The sequence below is a fragment of the Mobula birostris genome, chromosome 11, assembly GCF_030028105.1.
Source record: "Mobula birostris isolate sMobBir1 chromosome 11, sMobBir1.hap1, whole genome shotgun sequence".
In the NCBI taxonomy this organism is placed as follows: Eukaryota; Metazoa; Chordata; class Chondrichthyes; order Myliobatiformes; family Myliobatidae; genus Mobula; species Mobula birostris.
Window position 1 is genome coordinate 64,429,304 of NC_092380.1, and position 17,565 is coordinate 64,446,868.

General features: G+C 44.1%; 1 protein-coding gene across 2 annotated transcripts in view; it reads left to right on the forward strand.

The window, feature by feature from the left end:
* The window catches only part of fads2 (fatty acid desaturase 2), a 118,873-nt gene that overhangs the window by 79,526 nt on the left and 21,782 nt on the right, over positions 1-17,565 (forward strand). For both annotated transcript variants that reach the window (XM_072272402.1, XM_072272401.1), the window contains 5 exons: positions 5,667-5,792; positions 9,609-9,669; positions 9,778-9,854; positions 10,614-10,711; positions 17,441-17,537. In XM_072272402.1, the coding sequence (XP_072128503.1) occupies positions 5,667-5,792; positions 9,609-9,669; positions 9,778-9,854; positions 10,614-10,711; positions 17,441-17,537 (459 nt within the window). The remainder of the gene's footprint in view (positions 1-5,666; positions 5,793-9,608; positions 9,670-9,777; positions 9,855-10,613; positions 10,712-17,440; positions 17,538-17,565) is intronic.

Sequence of the window (17,565 nt, forward strand, 5' to 3'; positions counted from 1 at the left end):
GTTAAACTAGACTTGATGAGGGATGGGAATCAGAGTGCCAAAACAGAGAGTGGAGAGGTTGTGGAGACAAAGTCATGAACCAAAGGGCTGAATGTGGTGCTACTAATGTTCAGAGTTGCATATATTTCAATGCAAGAAATATTGTACGAAAGGCAGATGAGCTCAGGGCATGGATCAACACACAGAATTATGATATTGTAGCCATTAGTAAGACTTGGTTGCAGGAGGGGCAGGACTGGCAGCTCAGTATTCTGGGATTCTGCTGTTTTAGTCGTGACAGAACAGGAGGGATTAAAGGAGGAGGGTGTCATTATTAGTCAGGAAAATGTCACAGCAGTACTCAGGACAGACTGGAGAACTTGTGTAGTGAGGCGTTCTGGGTGGAACTGAGGAATAAGAAAGATATGACCTTGTTAATGTGGTTATATTATAGACCATGCAACAGTCCATGGGATTTAGAGGAACAAATTTCTAGAGACATTGCAGACTGTTGCAAGAAACATAAGAAAGTTATAGTGGGTGATTTGAACTTTCCACCTATTGACCCATACTCTAAAACAGGGGTCCCCAACCTTTTTTTCACTGCGGACTGGTTTAATATTGACAAAATATTCAATATTTTGGTGCCGACCAGTGGGGGGGGGGGGCGTGGTAGGGTTGCCAACGAACAAGAGTAGGCAGTCAAATGCGTTGTTTACCCAAAAGACTACAGTGACCATGAAGCCTTGCGCGGGCACCAATGTGCATGCGCGTCGTGACCTGCCAATTCCTCCCGCGCACCTCCCCCCCCAAGCAAATCCTTTTTGGCGATTCTGTTCATGGGTGTGGGTGTTAATCACTACCAGAATATAGGTGATAAGTGGGTAATACACTCAATTTTGTTTCTAAAAGGGTTTATCTAATGAATTTAATATTAAACACAGCGCATATTTTCCTCGCATGGATATAATGATAAATCAATTATCAGGGGAGCTTGAAGTGTTGAACGAACTTCCAGTAGAAGTGGCAGAAGCAGGTTCGATATGATCATTTAAAGAAAAATTGGATTGGTATATGGACAGGAAAGGAATGGAGGGTTATGGGCTGGGTGCAGGTCGGCGGGACTAGGTGAGAGTAGCGTTCGGCACAGACTAGAAGGGCCGAGATGGCCTGTTTCCATGCTGTAATTGTTATATGGTTATATAGGTCACTTATAAGTCAATAGCATCATAACATTTTAAGTAATATTTGGATATTAAATGTACAGCACATATTTTCCCCATATGAATATACAAAATTATTGCAACACACCAATATCGCTGAATCAGTAGGAGCCCTGGGCTTGTTTTCCTGCAACAAGACGGTCCTATCGAGGGGTGATGGGAGACAGCGATACTCGAAGGGGGTTCCTTGTGTCCAGTCTATTCTGCAATTTAGTTTTCGTTGCATTCATTGCAGAAAACTCCGCTTCGCAGAAAAATGTTGGAAGTGAAAGCAACGTTTTCAGTGCTTTCATGGCTATCTCAGGATATTTGGCCTTGACTTTGATCCAGAATGCCAACAGAGATGTTATGTCAAACCTACTTTTCAGCCCGTCGTCATTTGCAAGCTCAAGGAGTTGATCGCCTTCCCGCCCTGACACGGATGACGCGTGGGTCATGACCTCGCATGCGTAATGGCTGATCAGTGGCCGTGACAGGGAATGAGGAAAGGTGCGGCTGACCAAATCATATCGTTTCCTCGTGGCCCGGTAGCACATGCTCTGCGGCCCGGTACCGGTCCGCGGCCCGGTGGTTGGGGACCACTGCTCTAAAAGGACTAGATGGGAAAGAGTATTCAAGGAAGTTTTCTTAATCAGTACATACAAGTCCCAACAAAAGAGTATGTGCCACTTTATCTCCTGTTAGGGAATGAGACAGGGCAAGTGACAGAAGTTTGTGTAGGGGAACACTTTGCATCTAGTGATCATAATGCTATTAGTTTCAAAGTAAATATGGAAAAAGATAGGCTTGGTCTCCAGGTTGAGACTCTGGATTGGGGAAAGGCTGATTTTGATGGTATCAGAAAGGATCTGGTAAGGGTGGATTGGGACAGGCTGTTTTTTGGTAAAGAAGTACTTGATAAGTGGGAGGCATTCAAAAGTGAAATTTTGAGAGTATTAAGGTGGTATGTGCCTGAAAGAATAAAAAAAGTAAGGATAACAGGTTTAGGGAACGTTGGTTTTCAAGAGATATCGAGGCCCTGGTTAAGAGAAAAAAGGAGGTACATAGCAGGTATAGGCAACTAGGAACAAATGAGGTGCTTATGGAGTATAATAAGTGCAAGAGAACACTTAAGAAAGAAATCAAGAGGGCTAAAAGAAGGCATGAGGTTGCCCCAGCAGACAAGGTGAAGGAGGATCCCACGGGATTCTACAAATACGTTGTACAAAAGGATTGCAAGGGACAAAATTAGTCATCTGGAAGATCAGAATGGTAATCTTTGTGTGGAGCCAAACGAGATGGGGAGATCTTAGATGCATTTTTTTTTTGCATCTGTGTTTACTCAGGAGATGGACACAGAGTCTATAGAAGTGAGGCAAAGCAGTAATGAGGTCAGGGACCCTATACAGATTTCAGAGGAAGAGATGTTTGCTGTCCTGAGGTAAGTTAGGGTGGATAAATCCCTAGGACCTAACAAGGTCTTCCCCTGGAACCTGTGGAAGGCAAGTGCAGAAATTTCAGAGGCCCAGCAGAGATATTTAAATCAACCCTAACAACAAGTGAAGTTCTGGAGGATTGGAGGAGAACTAATGTTTTATGCTGTTTAAGAAAGGTTCTAAAAGTAAACCAAGAAGTTATAGGCCAGTGAGCCTGACATCAGTGGTGGGAAGGTTATTGGAAGATATTCTAAAGGGCTGAATATGTGAGTATCCGGATAGGCATGTACTGATTAGGGATAGACAGCATAGCTTTGTGCGTGGTATGGTCGTGTCTAACCAATCTTGTAGAGTTTTTCGAGGAAGTTACCAGGAAAGTTGATGAAGGCAAAGCAGTGAATGTTGTCTACATGGACTTTAGCAAGGCCTTTGACCAAATACCACATAGGAGGTTGTTCAAGAATGTTCAGTTGCTTAACAAACTTCAGTTGCTTGGCATTCAAAATGAGGTAGCAAATTGGATTAGACATTGGTTTTGTAGGAGATGCCAGAGAGTGATAATAGATGGTTGCCTTTCTGACTGGATGCTTGTGACCAGTGGAGTGCTGCAGGGATCAGTATTGGGTTCATTCTCGTTTGTCATCTATATCAATGATAATACCAAGATTTGGGGTGTTGTGAACAGCATAGATGACTATCAGTGGGACCTGGACCAGCTGGAAAAAATGGGCTGGAAAACTGCCAGATGGAATTTAATGCATACAAGTACGAGCTGTTGCACTTTGATAGGACCATCCAGGGGAGGTCTTACAGTGAATAGTAGGACACTGAGAAGTGCAGTAGAACAAAGGGATCTGGGAATACACATCCATAATTCATTGAAAGTGGTGGTACTGGTATATAGGGTCATGAAGAAAGCTTTTGGTACATTGGCCTTCATAAATCAAAGTACTGAGTACAGGAGATGGGATGTTATGATGATGTTGTATAAAACATTAGTGAGGCCTAATTTAGAATACTGTGTGCAGTTTTGGTCACCTACCTACAAGAAAGATGCAAATAATGTCAAAAGAGCACCAAGGAAATTTGGAAGGATATTGCCATGATTGGACAACCTGAGTTATAAGGAAAGCTGGAATAGGTTAGGACTTTATTTCTTGGAGCGTAGAAGATTCAAGTGGGATTTGATAGAGGAAAATAAAATTATGAGGGGTATAGATAGGGTAAATGCAGGCAGATTTTTCCACTGAGGTGGGGTGGAACTACAACTAGAGGTCATGGGTTAAGGGTGAAACATGAGAAGTTTATGGGGAACATGAGGGGAACTTTCTTCATTCCAAGGTCGTGAGAGTGTGGAACAAGATGCGAGCGCAAGTGGGGCATGCAAGCTTGATTTCAACATTTAAGAGAAGTTTGGATAGGCACATGGATGGGAGGGGAATGCAGGGCAATTATTCAGGTGCAGGTCGTTGGAAGTAGGTAGTTTAAATGGTTCAGCAAGGACTAGATGGGCCGAAGGGCCTGTTTCTGTGCTGTACTATTCTATTACTCAGAAACTAAACAGCTACTTTTTAAAGTTCTTTCTCATCCATTCAAATGGTCCGTATAAACATATCAAAACTAAAGGTTACCTGTCTTTAGCATCTTGAAGCCTCTCTGCATCTTCCTCACAACCCAGAATGCGCTGAGTTTAGTATCATCAGTAAGTATGGATAGATTATACTTGGTTCTTTGTCTTAATCATCAATTTAACTTGAGAACAGCTTGGGGATGGTAGCAGAAATCCTGGTACCACTTCATTGGTTATAGTTCACCAAATTGAAAATGGCCCATTTATTTCTTGTTCATTAATCAACGCTAGTATGTTGCCCCAAACCCAAGTTTCCATACTTGCTGAATTGTTCAATTCCTCTTGTATGGTAGCTTGCAGAAGACATTCTTGAAGTCCATATGCACCACAATATTGGCTTCCTCTTGTCTATTCTGTGGTTAAAATATTGGATTTTGCATATATACTACCCCGTCATGATTCTTCTTTCGTAAGTTTATGTTGATTTTGCCCGATCTTATTATTTTCCAAGTGCCCTGTCAACATATCCTTAATAATGGATGGTAGCATTTTGCCTCCAATGATGCTAGGCAAACAAGTCTGTGGTTTCCTGTTTTCTCTCCTCTTCCATTATTGAACAGTGAGGATGTGTTGACAATCTCCAAAAAAGTTCCAGAATCTTGAATTTTAAAAGATGACAGACAGTGCACCCATTCTTTCCATAACTACCTTATTGAAAACCTTGTGATGCATGTCATTAGGTCCAGGGATGTATGGGCCTTCAGTCTTATTAATTTCTTCAATGCAACCTTCATAACTAAGGTTAATTTCATCCAGCCTTTCATCTATTCTGGATCTGTAATTCTCCACTATTTCCGGGAATTTTCGTATGTCTTCATCTGCAAAGGCTGACTCAAAATATTTGCATAGTTTCTTTGCTTGTACCTTGTTTTCTAATATAATTTTGTGGGCTAGATCTTTAAGGGACTTATATTGGTTTCTGCCCTCTTTTTTACATATCTGTGTCCGTTTTTACGTCTTCAATTAGATTACTTTCATTTTCTGCTTTGCCTTATAAATTCCTTAATCAGCCATTGTTGAAGTCTTTATGATCCTCAGTCTTACTGCACTTTTTGGGTTTGAACAAAAGGTTATAAGGCATTTGTTTATCCTTTGGATTAAGCAATGTTGCTATTTCTGGTGGTGCTGTTGGTGGCATCGCCATGCCCTGGGTAAAAGCAACTGGAGATGGGTTGCTGTGGTGTTCATTGTTTGATGATGATCCTGACAAAAAACCAGTTGTAGATTCTCACCAAATGTGAGGCACTAAACCTGCTGGGAGTCCAAAACCTGCATGGTTTGTGAGAAAATTTGAAGCTCGTCAATAAAGACTTTGGATTATTGTAATCAGGTGTGGTAGCAATGTGAAAGGTAGAGTGAAGATTCGTAGAGATGACCGTGCTTTACGTCTGTTGTGTGATTCTACATCTCTTTTCTCAGGGAGCATCTGGAAACTGGTGGAATCACCGACACTTCCAGCACCATGCTAAGCCCAACATCTTTAATAAGGACCCTGATGTGAACATGCTTAAAGTGTTTGTGCTGGGCGACATTCAACCTGTGGAGGTAATCCTATTTCATTTTGAAATTTAAATAAAGATAGAGGCCAACAGAGAGGAAGTATGAAAAGAGACTGGAGGCACATCAAAGACTGTTGACTGTCCATTGCGACGTGCAAACTGTGTATTAAAATGAGAGGCTTTATTACTGGGTGAACACTGAGAAATGACTTACACATTCTTATTAGGTATATCTGTGCACCTACTTGTTGATGGAAATGTCTAATCAGCCAATCAAGTGGCAGTGACTCAGTGCAAAAAAAGCATTGGAGTTTCAATGGAAGAGCATTTTGAGAACGGTGATCTTAATTCCATAAGTTTTCGGATAGCTGTGGTAAGGATAAGACTGGTCTTCAGGAGAAAGTGCTAAATTAGGGAAATGCTGATTGCGATGGTATTAGACAGGAGCTGGGGAGAGTAGATGGAAATGGCTATTCTTGGATAAGTCAGCATGTGATACGTGGGAGTTGCTTAACGGCTAACTGATCATTCACAACCAATACGCTCCTGTGAGTTAGAAATTCAAGGATAGTAAGATTCAGGACTTTGGATGATGAAAGATGTTGCAAATTTAGAAAGTAAAAGGAAGCATATAGAACAGAGAACATATATTAAACACAAAATACTCTGCAGATGCTGGGGTCAAAGCAATGCTCACAACACACTGGAGGAACTCAGCAGGTCGGGCAGCATCCGTGGAAACGATCAGTCAACATTTCGGGCCGGAACCCTTCGTCAGGACTGAAGAGGGAAGGGGCAGAGGACCTATAAAGAAGGTGGGGGGAGGGTGGGGAGGAGAAGGCTGGTAGGTTCCAGGTGAAAAACCAGTAAGGGGAAAGATAAAGGGATAAAGGTTTGTCTAGGTAGTCTCCAGCCCCTTGGTATGAATATTGAATTCTCCAACTTCCGGTAATTCCCTCCCCCTCCCTTCCCCTATCCCAGTTTCACTCTGCCCCCTCCCCCAGCTGCCTACTACCTCCCTCATGGTTCCGCCTCCTTCTAGTACCCATTGTGCTTTACCCTATTCCTTCTTCACCTTTCCTGCCTATCCCCTCCCTGCTTGCCCTCCCCCACCCCTTTGTCTTTCCTTACCAGCCTTCTCCTTCCCACCCTCCCCCACCTTCTTTATAGGGCCTCTGCCCCTTCCCCCTTCAGTCCTGATGAAGGGTTCTGGCCCGAAACGTTGACTGATCATTTCCACGGATGCTGCCCGATTTGTTAAGTTCATCCAGCGTGTTGTGAGTGTTGCAGAGAACATATATTGTCAGTGCGAAGGAGATGGATCAATCATAGGAGTCGTTCCCTCAGGATCTTGCCTGTTTCATTAGGACAAGTGCTGGCTGAAGCCCAATTACAGTTTTCCCAACTCCAATTCTATTCCTAGTGTCCATGACAACGACTCTGCTCCCTCTAGTTGTACGCTACGTTCCTTCTAGCACATAGGAAGTACACTAGCAAAATGGATGTCAGCATCTTCATCCCATAAGAAGAGGGAGTAGTAGCCCCATGAGCCTGCCTGCTGTCCACGTTGGCTGTAGTTGGGTGACCAAGATTCCAATCTCAGAACTGATGACTGACTGACACGAGAAAGTCTGCAGATGCTGGAAATCCAAAGCAACACACACAAAACGCTGGAGGAACTCAGCAGGTCAGGCAGCATCAATGGAAAGGAGTAAACAGTCAACGTTTTGGGCCGAGACCCTTCTTCAAGACTGATAAGGAAGGGTGAAGATGCCAGAATAAAAAGCTGGGTGGGAAGAGAGCAGAAGGAGACTAGCTGGAAAGTGTTAGGTGAAGCCGGGTAGGTGGGAGAGGTCAAGGGCTGGAAAAGAAAGAATCTGATAGGAGAGGAGAGTGGACAATTGGAGAAATGGAAGGAGGAGGGGACCCGGGGGAAGCACTGGGCAGGTGAGAAGAAGTGAAAGGTCAGATTGGGGAATAGAGGAAGGGGGAGGGAGGGGAAATTGGTTCACTGGAAGGAGAAATCAAAATTCATGCCTTCAGGTTGGAGGGTACACAGGCAGAAAATAAGATGTGGCTCCTCCACCTTGAGGGTGGCCTCATCTTGACACAAGAGGAGGCCATGGATTGACACATGGGTGATGAAAGAGGTAAAGATATTTTTAGTGGTAGGATCCCTTTGGAGATAGCAGAAGGTGCAGAGGATAATTTGTTGTTTGCGGAGGCTGATGGGGTGGTAGTTAAGGGCAAGAGGGCCTCTATCACTATTACAGTGGTGGGAAGGTGGGGCGAGCATGGATGTACAGGAAATGGAGGAGTTGCAGGTGAGGGTGGCATCAGAAGAGGGAGGAAAACCGCATTCTTTAAAAAGGGAGGACATCTCTGATGATCTGGAATAGAAAGCTACATCCTGGGAACAGATGTGGTGGAGACGAAGAAACTGAGTAAAGGGAAGAGCACTTCTACAGAAGATAGGGTGGGAAAAGGTATGGTCGAGATAACCATGGGAGTCGGTAGGTTTATAAAAGATCCTGGTTGACTGACTGCTGCAGTGCATAAACAGTGTCATTTGGAAATGAGTCATTAACAATTTACAACACAATGAAGTGTCAATTGATATGGGAGTAACATTGAACCTTTGTCTAATATCTGTAGAGAAGACGTCAAATAGGGTAAACCACTCAGCAAAGGTGGTCTATGTGCAACTAAGTGAAATTCCCATGAAATACAAGGGACTCCTTTACCAGTGCCAAAAGTTGAATTTTAAATTTCCTTTTCTGTCAAGTGGAGCCTCAGTTCGATAGAAATCTGCCAGGATTACGTTCTGGGCTGGTCAAATTGCGCTAAAGGCACAGGACTTGTACTTACGGACAAACAGTATTTCAGAGCGTGCTCAGTTAAATCTGTCCGAGGGAACCGAAGAGGCAAAACTGTTGATGGATTTTTGTGTAATTGGAACTTTACTGTGTTTTTTAACGGAAACAGCGTATGTACAGCTTAGGCCATGATGTGGGAATTGTAGCAAGCTTGGCAAAGACATGCATAAAGCACAATCAGGAGAAATATACATATCATTGGTGTTGAAGTTTGAGACATCAAATGCAAGAGGCAAGTATACAGTAAATGGTGGGTCTCTTAGGAGCATCAATGTACAGAGGGACCTTGGCATGCAAATCGGTAACTCCCTAAAAGGGACATTACACATAGAAAGAATGGTTAAGAAGGCATGTGGTATGCTTACTTTCATCATTTTAGGTGTTGGGTATAGTCTCCAGGTCGTCATGTTGCAGCTGTATAAAAAGATCACATTTGGATTACTGTATGCAGGCCGGGATTACTACATTGCAGGAAGGATCCGGAGGCTTTGGAGAAGGTGCAGGAGAGGTTCAACACATTATTGCCTGGAATAGAGTACTAGTTATAAGGAGAGTTAGAGATTATCTGGGGTTCAGTAGTGACTTGATAGAAGTATATAAAATTTTGAGGGGCATACATAGGATAGATAGTCAAAGTATTTATTTTCCCAGGGTGGAGATTTATGAGGCAAGTTTTGTTCTTACACAGAGAATGCTAGGTACCTGGAACTTGTTGCCAAGGGCGATGGTAGAAGCAAATACAATAGCAATGTTTAAACAGCATTTAGACAGGCACATGAACAGGATACAGATCATGTGCAAGTATGTGAGTGACTTAAATTGGCATCATGATTGGCACAGACATTGTGAGCCAAAGGATCTGTTTCTGAGGGGTCCTGTTCTATGCTCCATTTTGGAAAGTAGGACCTGATATATTTAGAATAATGTACTCGGTGAATTGTGTACCGAAGACCTGATTCCACCTCAATCCTCTGTTCTACCTGTAGTTTGGAAAAAAGAAGATCAAGTATTTGCCCTACAACCATCAGCATGAGTACTTTTTCCTCAGTGAGTATGTCTTGAGCAGTTAATGTGATATTACAAGCTGTGTTGGTTATTTCATGTTGTGATATCTCTGACATATCTGGTCCTCTCACTTGCTGCTTTCTCTTACAGTTGGCCCACCCCTACTAATTCCAGTATATTTCTACATTCAAATAATGATGACTATGATTACCCGACGTGATTGGGTGGTACGTACATTACAATGCTTAATACAAGGTTTAGTTTTCCTTCTTCTACTTCCCAGTTCCATCTAGTTTGAACCTTATATTTTCCATTTTTTCTTCCTGCATCACTTTCCATGATAGCTCGATACAAAGTTGAGACTGGGGACTCGCAGCACTACCTAGAGCCAATTCATGAAAAGATTTGGTTGACAGGACTTGTCTGCCCTCCTTCCTCTCTGAAAGGAATCATCAGGTTTTGTTTGGCACCCTGGCCTAGTAATTGCCATTCCTTGTTATTTAAGGAATCCTGAGTACCCCAGCAGATGTGCAAACACATCTGTTCAGGGCATCAAGGGTATGCTAGATTTCACATCACAAAGTGATGCAACTGGATTGCAAAGTAACTATGGGATCACAGCAAATTAAGCCATTAGAATCAAGTTTTTGGGAACTAGGAGGAAGGAAATGCCAGGAAGCCCAGGCGAGTGAAATGCAACCTGGTTCCAAAGGCATCTCCACAGCTATTTCCACTGTGGACCTTTGGCTTTGGTTAATACAACATTTCTTATAGAAGTTGTTTTAGTGGCATAACTTGAATTGCCTGAGTTGGGACCTTAAGCATAGCATTGCCTACATTTATTGTACTGGATGCACATCAGAGCAATAACATTTATATGCACTTTGAATTATATTTTATTAACTTATTTGTTGCGTGAACTGTAAATCAGTAATAATATCATAATCCTTTAACGCAGTTCGGTCTGCATCTTCTCCACTTTGCAGGACCTTGCATGGGCAACAACATACTACATCCGCTATTTCAACACCTACATCCCTTTCTATGGATTTTTTGGTTCCATCGTCTTTGTTCTTTTTGTTAGGTATGTGTCATACAGAAGTTCTTTTGTTTGAGTTAATATTACCGATGTTAAAATTATTCTGTTTATAAATCAAGGTATTGCCATATTTAAAATCAGAAATATTTGTGGGTTCATAGAGCGGGCAGCGTAGTTTGCGGGTGGCGGAGTGAGCCGGGAGCAGAGTGAAGACTTAAGAGCTTCGGCTCAACGGGCTTAGGCGGAAACGGGCGAGGTGAGGAAGGTTTGGCATTCATTTTCTGTTGTTATTTGAGGAGAGGGGCAGTATGAGTGTGAGGGCAGTTTGCTGTTCTCGGTGTCGGATCTGGGAGGCCCTGGAGTCTCCAAGCCTCCCGGACGTCTACATCTGCGCCAAGTGCATCGAGATGCAGCTCCTAAGGGATTGCGTTACGGAACTGGAGCTGCAGCTCGATGACCTTCGTCTGGTCAGAGAGAGTGAGGAGTTGATAGAGAGGAGTTGCAGGCAGGTGGTCACGCCGGGGCCACGGGAGGCAGACAAGTGGGTCACGGTTAGGAGGGGGAAGGGGAAGAGTCAGGTAATAGAGAGTACCCCGGTGGCTGTGCCCCTTAACAATAGGTACTCCTGTTTGAGTACTGTTGGGGGGGACGGCTTACCCGGGGGAAGCGACAGTGGCCGTGCCTCCGGCACAGAGTCTGGCCCTGTAGCTCAGAAGGGTAGGGCAAAGAAGAAGAGGGCAGTTGTGATAGGGGACTTGATAGTAAGGGAGTCAGATAGGCGATTCTGTGGACGCAGTCCAGAGACCCGGATGGTAGTTTGCCTCCCTGGTGCCAGGGTCCGGGATATTTCTGATCGAGTCCAAGATATCCTGAAGTGGGAGGATGAGGAGCCAGAGGTCGTGGTACATATAGGTACCAATGACATAGGTAGGAAAAGGGATGAGGTCCTGAAAGGAGAATATAGGGAGCTAGGAAGGGAGTTGAGAAAAAGGACCGCAAAGGTAGTAACCTCGGGATTACTGCCTGTGCCACGCGACAGTGAGAGTAGGAATGCGATGAGGTGGAGGATAAATGCGTGGCTGAGGGATTGGAGCAGGGGGCAGGGATTCAAGTTTTTGGATCATTGGGACCTCTTTTGGCGCAGGCGTGACCTGTACAAAAAGGACGGGTTACACTTGAATCCTAGGGGGACCAATATCCTGGCAGGGAGATTAGCAAGAGCTACTGAGGTGACTTTAAACTAGAATGGTTGGGGGGTGGGAATCAAATTAAAGAGGCTAGGCGTGAGGAGGTTAGTTCACAACAGGGGGATGGGAACTGGTGCAGAGAGACAGAGGGGTGTAAAGTGAGGGTAGAAGCAAAAAGTACTAAGGAGAAAAGTAAAAGTGGCAGGCCGACAAATCCAGGGCAAGCATTAAAAAGGGCCACTTTTCAACATAATTGTATAAGGGTTAAGAGAGTTGTAAAAGAGTGCCTGAAGGCTTTGTGTGTCAATGCAAGGAGCATTCGTAAATAAGGTGGATGAATTGAAAGTGCAGATTGTTATTAATGATTATGATATAGTTGGGATCACAGAGACATGGCTCCAGGGTGACCAAGGATGGGAGCTCAACGTTCAGGGATATTCAATATTCAGGAGGGATAGACATGAAGGAAGGGGAGGTGGGGTGGCGTTGCTGGTTAAAGAAGAGATTAACGCAATAGAAAGGAAGGACATAAGCCGGGAAGATGTGGAATCGATATGGGTAGAGCTGCGTAACACTAAGGGGCAGAAGACGCTGGTGGGAGTTGTGTCACCTAACAGGCCACCTAACAGTAGTAGTGAGGTCGGAGATGGTATTAAACAGGAAATTAGAAATGTGTGCAATAAAGGAACAGCAGTTATAATGGGTGACTTCAATCTACATGTAGATTGGGTGAACCAAATTGGTAAAGGTGCTGAGGAAGAGGATTTCTTGGAATGTATGCGGGATGGTTTTTTGAACCAACATGTTGAGGAACCAACTAGAGAGCAGGCTATTCTGGACTGGGTTTTGAGTAATGAGGAAGGGTTAATTAGCAATCTTGTCGTGAGAGGCCCCTTGGGTAAGAGTGACCATAATATGGTGGAATTCTTCATTAAGATGGAGAGTGACATAGTTAATTCAGAAACAAAGGTTCTGAACTTAAAGAGGGGTAACTTTGAAGGTATGAGACGTGAATTAGCTAAGATAGACTGGCAAATGACACTTAAAGGATTGACGGTGGATATGCAATGGCAAGCATTTAAAGGTTGCATGGATGAACTACAACAATTGTTCATCCCAGTTTGGCAAAAGAATAAATCAAGGAAGGTAGTGCACCCGTGGCTGACAAGAGAAATTAGGGATAGTATCAATTCCAAAGAAGAAGGATACAAATTAGCCAGAGAAAGTGGCTCACCTGAGGACTGGGAGAAATTCAGAGTTCAGCAGAGGAGGACAAAGGGCTTAATTAGGAAGGGGAAAAAAGATTATGAGAGAAAACTGACAGGGAACATAAAAACTGACTGTAAAAGCTTTTATAGATATGTAAAAAGGAAAAGACTGGTAAAGACAAATGTAGGTCCCCTACAGACAGAAACAGGTGAATTGATTATGGGGAGCAAGGACATGGCAGACCAATTGAATAATTACTTTGGTTCTGTCTTCACTAAGGAGGACATAAATAATCTTCCAGAAATAGTAGGGGACAGAGGGTCCAGTGAGATGGAGGAACTGAGCGAAATACATGTTAGTAGGGAAGTGGTGTTAGGTAAATTGAAGGGATTGAAGGCAGATAAATCCCCAGGGCAAGATGGTCTGCATCCTAGAGTGCTTAAGGAAGTAGCCCAAGAAATAGTGGATGCATTAGTGATAATTTTTCAAAACTCGTTAGATTCTGGACTAGTTCCTGAGGATTGGAGGGTGGCTAATGTAACCCCACTTTTTAAAAAAGGAGGGAGAGAGAAACCGGGGAATTATAGACCGGTTAGCCTAACGTCGGTGGTGGGGAAACTGCTGGAGTCAGTTATCAAAGATGTGATAACAGCACATTTGGAAAGCGGTGAAATCATCGGACAAAGTCAGCATGGATTTGTGAAAGGAAAATCATGTCTGACGAATCTCATAGAATTTTTTGAGGATGTAAGTAGTAGAGTGGATAGGGGAGAACCAGTGGATGTGGTATATTTGGATTTTCAAAAGGCTTTTGACAAGGTCCCACACAGGAGATTAGTGTGCAAACTTAAAGCACACGGTATTGGGGGTAAGGTATTGATGTGGATGGAGAATTGGTTAGCAGACAGGAAGCAACGAGTGGGAATAAACGGGACCTTTTCAGAATGGCAGGCAGTGACTAGTGGGGTACCGCAAGGCTCAGTGTTGGGACCCCAGTTGTTTACAATATGACTTGGATGAGGGAATTAAGTGCAGCATCTCCAAGTTTGCGGATGACACGAAGCTGGGTGGCGGTGTTAGCTGTGAGGAGGATGCTAAGAGGATGCAGAGTGACTTGGATAGGTTGGGTGAGTGGGCAAATTCATGGCAGATGCAATTTAATGTGGATAAATGTGAAGTTATCCACTTTGGTGGCAAAACTAGGAAAACAGATTATTATCTGAATGGTGGCCGATTAGGAAAAGGGGAGGTGCAACGAGACCTGGGTGTCATTATACACCAGTCATTGAAAGTGGGCATGCAGGTACAGCAGGCGGTGAAAAAGGCGAATGGTATGCTGGCATTTATAGTGAGAGGATTCGAGTACAGGAGCAGGGAGGTACTACTGCAGTTGTACAAGGCCTTGGTGAGGCCACACCTGGAGTATTGTGTGCAGTTTTGGTCCCCTAATCTGAGGAAAGACATCCTTGCCATAGAGGGAGTACAAAGAAGGTTCACCAGATTGATTCCTGGGATGGCAGGACTTTCATATGAAGAAGGACTGGATGAACTGGGCTTGTACTCATTGGAATTTAGAAGATTGAGGGGGGATCTGATTGAAACATATAAAATCCTAAAGGGATTGGACAGGCTAGATGCAGGAAGATTGTTCCCGATGTTGGGGAAGTCCAGAACAAGGGGTCACAGTTTGAGGATAAAGGGGATGCCTTTTAGGACCGAGATTAGGAAAAACTTATTCACACAGAGAGTGGTGAATCTGTGGAATTCTCTGCCACAGGAAACAGTTGAGGCCAGTTCATTGGCTATATTTAAGAGGGAGTTAGATATGGCCCTTGTGGCCAAAGGGATCAGGGGGTATGGAGGGAAGGCTGGGGCGGGGTTCTGAGTTGGATGATCAGCCATGATCATAATAAATGGCGGTGCAGACTCGAAGGGCTGAATGGCCTACTCCTGCACCTATTTTCTATGTTTCTAAATGTTCAGAGTAGGGAGGAGCGACCAAAATCCCCTTTGCCTTTCTCCCTTCATTTTCACTAATATCAGTTCTAACAGAATTGGAAGAGACCTAGGTACTGGAAATGACAATGGCAAAAACTATCTTGTTAACTCTGTAAAGTCCTCCTTAGCAACATCTGGAGGCTTGCGCAGGAATTGGGAGAGCTGGCTCACAGGCTGGACAAGCAATGACCGGCCATGGTCATACTCATGGAATTGTAGTTTATGTTCAATGTTCCAGGCACCAACATCTCCATCCCTGGGTGTGTGCTATCCTGTTGACAGATCCAAGAGAGGCTGCACAGTGGTGTACACTCAGGAGGGAGCTGCCCTCGCTGTTGACTCCAGATCTATGGACTCTCATGGCATCAGGTTAAACTAGGGCAACAAAACCTATGCTGATTACCACGCCTCCTTGGCTGAAAAATCAATACTACTCCATGTGGGTGAAGTACTGAGATTGGCAGGAGCAGAGAACACACTGTAGGTAGGGGACTTCAACATCCATCACCAAGGCTGGCTCAAAAGAATGACTACTGACCAAGCTGGCAGAGTGCTTAAGGATGTTCCTGCTAGATTGGGTCTGTAGCAGCTAGTGAGAGACACAAGAGGAAAATTCTTAATTGATCTCATCCTAACTGTTGCACCTGTCCATGATAGTACCAGTATGTGTGACTACCACACATTCCTCATGGAGACAAAATTCCATCTTTGCAGTGAAAATGCACTTTATTAGGTAGTGTGTCATGACCACCATGCCTACTGGAACAGATCTAACAACTCAGGAATGCGAGCCAGAGTCTGTAGCCTCTTGGTCTGGCACGCCCCTCGCTCTCTCATTCACAGCACACCAGGAAATTGACCTGATAGACTCATCGAAGACTACAGGAGGACATGCCAGTTGCAGAACCAGAGATACCTCAAATTGAGGAACCAATCTGGTGAAGTTCCAAGACAGCACTACTTGTGTACTAAACAACCTAAACAGCAATAAACAGAGCAAAGTAATTCCATGACCTGCAGATCAGATCAAAGCTCTGCAGTCCTGCCACATCCACTTGTGAATGGTGGTGCACAACTAAACAAGTTCACTGGAGAAGAAAGCTCAACAATTTTTCCAATCCCCAAAGAGAGTAAGGGGACAGCTCATCACATCACCATTGGCTTTCACTTTGACATGAAGAGTCTTTTCTGTTGATCAGTGTCAAAAAGCCAAATTAAATCCCTTAAAGGCGGGAGGAGAAGATGATGGCACGACGCAGCTCGCAGCGGCCACTCCAATGGTGATGTCTGTTATTTGTCAAGTAGGGTGCCGGGCACAATCCTGATTTGATGGAGACGGATGTGAGAGTACAGAGGAACATCTGGTGAAACTTCTGAAATGACTGCTTCGCTGCTGCTGCTACTGTGTGATCCAGAATCTCCGGAGAAAGCCCCGAGTCCTCGGCTTCACTTGTTGCTCGGTGGCCGGGGTGGGGTCGAAGTGCTCAGCAGAGGTTGGTGCTCGGAGAGGCTGTGTCGGAGGCTCGAAGTTTTCAGACGGACTCAGAGTCCGCTGCGGCCGGGTGCTTCCAGTGGTGCTGCATCGGCAAGTTGGCGGTGCTTGGAGGTTCATGGCAGGGAGAATTTCTCCCTTCTGCCGCCTGCGTGAGATAATGAGTCTATTGTGACTTTGAGACTTTTTTTTACCGTGCCTTTGGTCTGCTCTTTATCAAATTATGGTATTGCTTTGCACTGTTGTAACTGTATGTTATAATTATGTGGTTTTGTCCGTTTTAGCCTTGGTTTGTCCTGTGTTTTCTTGTGATATCATTCTGGAGGAAAGTTGTATCATTTTTTAATGCATGCATTTCTAAATGACAATAAACGAGGACTGAGTGTCCTTATAATGTAATCAAATAAAATCTAATCTGGGAAATTGAATGGCAAAGGGGAAGAAGCTGTTCCTGATTTTCACTGAGTGTGTGTCTTTGGGCTTCTGTACCTCCTCCCTGCTAGTAACAATAAGAGGGCATGTCCTGGGTGGTGGTGGGGGGGGGGGGGTGATCCTTAATGATGGACACCATGTTTTTGAGGCACTGCTCCTTGAAGATGTCTTGGATGCTACGGAGGCTAGTGCCCATGATGGACCTGGCTAATTTTACAACTCTCTGCAGCTTACTTTGATCCTGTGTAGTGACACCAACCCCCATAGTAGATGGTGATGCAGCCTGTTAGAATGCTCTCCACAGTACATCTGTGGAAATTTGCAAGTGTTTCAGATGACCAACCAAATTTCCTCATACCCCTAATGATATATAGCCACTGTATCAATTATGTTGGGACCAGGTTAGATCGTCAGAGATTGACATTTAATACTTAACTCGTACTTGTTTCTCTTCAGATTCATTGAAAGCCATTGGTTTGTGTGGGTGACGCAGATGAACCATATTCCAATGGAGATCGATAATGAAAAGCACAAGGACTGGCTCACCATGCAGGTAATTTTCGTTTAGTGGTCAAATTGGA